Source organism: Limulus polyphemus, unplaced genomic scaffold (genome assembly GCF_000517525.1).
Source record: "Limulus polyphemus unplaced genomic scaffold, Limulus_polyphemus-2.1.2 Scaffold953, whole genome shotgun sequence".
Classification (NCBI taxonomy): Eukaryota; Metazoa; Arthropoda; class Merostomata; order Xiphosura; family Limulidae; genus Limulus; species Limulus polyphemus.
Window position 1 is genome coordinate 43,190 of NW_013666563.1, and position 3,641 is coordinate 46,830.

At 30.9% G+C, this 3,641-nt stretch overlaps 1 protein-coding gene across 4 annotated transcripts in view; it reads left to right on the forward strand.

Moving 5' to 3' along the window:
* LOC106461414 (peptidyl-prolyl cis-trans isomerase G-like) overlaps positions 1-3,641 on the forward strand; it is a 52,591-nt gene that overhangs the window by 38,103 nt on the left and 10,847 nt on the right. For all 4 annotated transcript variants that reach the window (XM_013921233.2, XM_013921235.2, XM_013921234.2 and 1 more), the window contains one exon: positions 2,131-2,208. In XM_013921233.2, coding sequence (XP_013776687.1) covers positions 2,131-2,208 — 78 coding nt within the window. The remainder of the gene's footprint in view (positions 1-2,130; positions 2,209-3,641) is intronic.

Genomic DNA, 3,641 nt, shown 5'->3' on the forward strand with positions numbered 1-3,641 from the left:
CTCGCTATTCGCGGGGGGTAAAGAACGTAACCCCCGCGAATAGCGAGGGAATACTGTACACATATACATATTTAGTGTATGGTAACCAAAATGTGATTGTATTTTACAAAATACTGGTGCACTAGTACAAAGACTAAGGCCTTTATAGTTTGTAAAAGCCAGAGTTATGCTATTTTATGCAGTTATGTAAACTGCATGTGGAAATTGTGATGTACAAATTGTATGGCAGTATTATTAGACAGAAACAGTTCATAGGTAAATAAAACAAATTAATAAATATAAACATATGTATACTGTTACAAGAGTTAGCTGTTTAGAATAAATAAATATTTGTGGTTTCCTGATATAATTTATAGTCATTCTAGAAAGAAAAAAGGGTAATTTAAATTTATTTCCTAATTTTTATGGAGGTTATGAGGTCAGTCAAATTGACTAACCCCATATAGAATTAAGGTAGATAAAATATATATAAAGTTCTCTAAAAATAATGTTTGATAGTTATTTAGGAGGTTAAAGAAATTTGACAACTTTCAGATAAAGAAAAGTAATTTAAGTCTTAAAATCAAAATTACTTTCCATGTTGGATAGTCATCATTCCAAAAGAAAAAATTTACGAGCAAATCTTTAAGTGAAAAACCTCATATTTTGTGTATGAAAGACTTGTAATGTTTACTGATAATCTGTGCAAAAATTTCATGAAGGTATGCTTACATTATCAAAAGTTATAGTATGAATATTCTCATGGGTTACTTTGGTGGTTATGGGCTGGGTGCAATAAACCTAGACCCATAGTCAAAGAGTTAAAGGTAAAGTCACTCATAAAATCCAAATATGTAGCAGTATAACTTAGGCTATGGCAGCATTCAGTGGTGGTTGGCAACCCTGTTACAGAAAAAATGATAATGTATGTATCCAATGAAGTGCACTTATAGATTTTCATCAGGCAAAATTTGGGAATGTTGTCGGGGGAACATCTATTAAAATGTGTACTGGAACCATGTATATAATATCATCCAGATTAATGTTATTACACTGATCTCTTTTTGGCCTTGTTTTGCTGGCCTGGAAATTTTTTAATGTATTGGTATGTGAAAATGTTTTGTATTTTTTCTAAGGTTATATCTCACAATGCTGAATACTTTCAGCCTATGGAAGAAGAAAATTGTTTTTCATACATGAGATTTAGGCCTATGAAAATTTTTCCCATCAAAGTCAGTTATAGGGTTTTGTATGTTGAATGTCTGTATATATTTGTTTTTCTCATCAAATTAAACCCTAGTGGGCTTTGTCACCAAACTACACTGGAGAAATTAGTCTTTATTCGATGTTTACTTAATTCACTTTCCTGTTCTAGTGATAAAATTACCAAGCATAATGGTCAAAAAGGCTCATTAGCACTCATGCTGACTGACAACACTATCTGATAATATGTTTGTATTTGTGTATTTAAATGCAAAGCTAAGCATTGGATCAAACTCTGAATTTGAGCATTATAAGCCCTCAAGCTTACTGCTAAGCCACCTGAGGCTGTTTATTGTTACCTTATGTTTTGACCATTTTAATGATGGAATGCCACTTCAAAGGAGATGTTTATCAATTTAATCTCTCCAATTGTCTTTTTAATATTGCTTCAATTTTATTTTGATTACTTTCATTTTTCTGAATTGGTCCTTTTATGACTGATTGCAGACAGTTTGTAAATGAAATGATGCGAGTTAAGGGCACCCATATCTGCTCTTACTTTTCATTTGAAAATATGTTACCACATGTTATGGTTATGGATACAGGTTAAATGTCATAAGTTGTATTCTCTCATGATCCATTCTACTGTATCCACTCTTTAGTTGTACCTTATCTATCTTACGTGTATAAATGTTGCTTTTTTCTTGTCATGGATTAAACATTCATGGATATGCTGCTGAATTATGATTTTTTTTATTCTATTTAATAAAATTAAAATGAGCATGTTGATTTTTTTAAGATACCTCTGTTCAATATTTTTACTATTGCTATGTATTTTCACTCAAATCACACAGTAACATATTGATTTACATGCAGGTACAATCACTTAGATACCAATTGTATTGTCAGGACATTTATTATAAATCTTTTACCCTTTTTTCCTTCTAGGAGTACAGCTGCTGCAAATGGAATAGCTGTTAGAAAAGATTATGAATCTGAAAGTAGGCGAGATCGAAAGGATGTTAAGTACGTGTTTTAGGACATGTAATATTGTTCATTTTATTTTTCTTAAACAGATGTTTTCCATTGTAATCTTTTGTCTATTTTAATATTTTACAATCCAGCACATTTTAATCCTTTATCTTAGTTAAACAGAGCTTTTAATTCTTTTACTGTCATGGAAACATGTATTTCTCATTCTAGAGCAAAGCCATTCCAAAACTTATTGGCCTCTTGTGTCGGATAATTAATGAATAATCAAAGTGTATTATTTTTACTTATGTATCTAAAAATAAACCTGGCACTGGGAGAATTTATCTATAAATATGGTGGTGATAAAGTTAATGAATGGTACTGTTACTTTATAGTTTTCTGAAGTCAGCTTTTAAACAGTGCAAATTTTAAGAGTGTAGATTTCACTAGTTAACTTTTTATCAGTTGTGTAATTGCTTTGCCAGCTGTTCTGCTGTACTTGAGATGTAATTTCATTCATTTTTTGCAGTAGGGTGGCTTGTTTCGATTTCAGTCTAACATATTTTGAAATGAAAATAGTGATGGTGACACCCCATGAAAATATTTTAATTAGATAAAATTTAGTCAATTGTGCAAACATATCTTAAATACTGCATGACTTAGTTTTCACTTCATTGATTATTAAGAATGGAATTTGACAGGACTTTTAACCTATGACAATTGGTTTGTAAAGATCATAATGTGGCTAGTGCAATTTTTGGTTGTATAAGCCAATTTTAAGTGTTTTAACTGTAGAAATATTAAAAGTAGCACACCATTATGTCATTTAGAAATTTTTCTGAAGAAGGGAAATACGACACATGGTTGGATTTGAATCCAAAACTCACTTGACCCTTTCCAGACGAGTCACAGGTTAAAGGCCATGTAATCACATTTGTTGACTCATAATAAAAAATTGATTGAACTACTGTTACATGAATTTATGTCAGTAAGTTTGGTATCAAACTGTAGATTATAATTCAAATTTTAGTATTATACATTATTCAATTTCTTGATTTAAAAGTAAATAGTAAAAAAAAACACTAACATCAATTTTTTTGTGTCACATATGATGAATGCATCACTGGTTCAGATTAGATGTTTGTGAAGTCAAAGTACTAAGTCTATAGTTTCATACGAAATAGGAACTCAATTTACCAATATTGACAAGCTAGAATTTAAAATAAGAACCTTGTATCTTTTCTATTTGCTGAGATATCTTATGTACTGAATCAAAAACAGTGGCCCCGCTCACCTCTTTCTGTTTTTGGAAATGGTCCTTTACATACACTTACTTCAATATATGACATGTGAATAACCAATCTAAAGCTCAGAATGTCCCCCTAGTGGCTTTATCAGACATTTTAAACTGTTAGGATGCCATCCCGTTCTTTCTAACCAAGATTTCAAGAAGGTAGGTTGTGTCTGTAGTCTGCTCGAAATTTAAT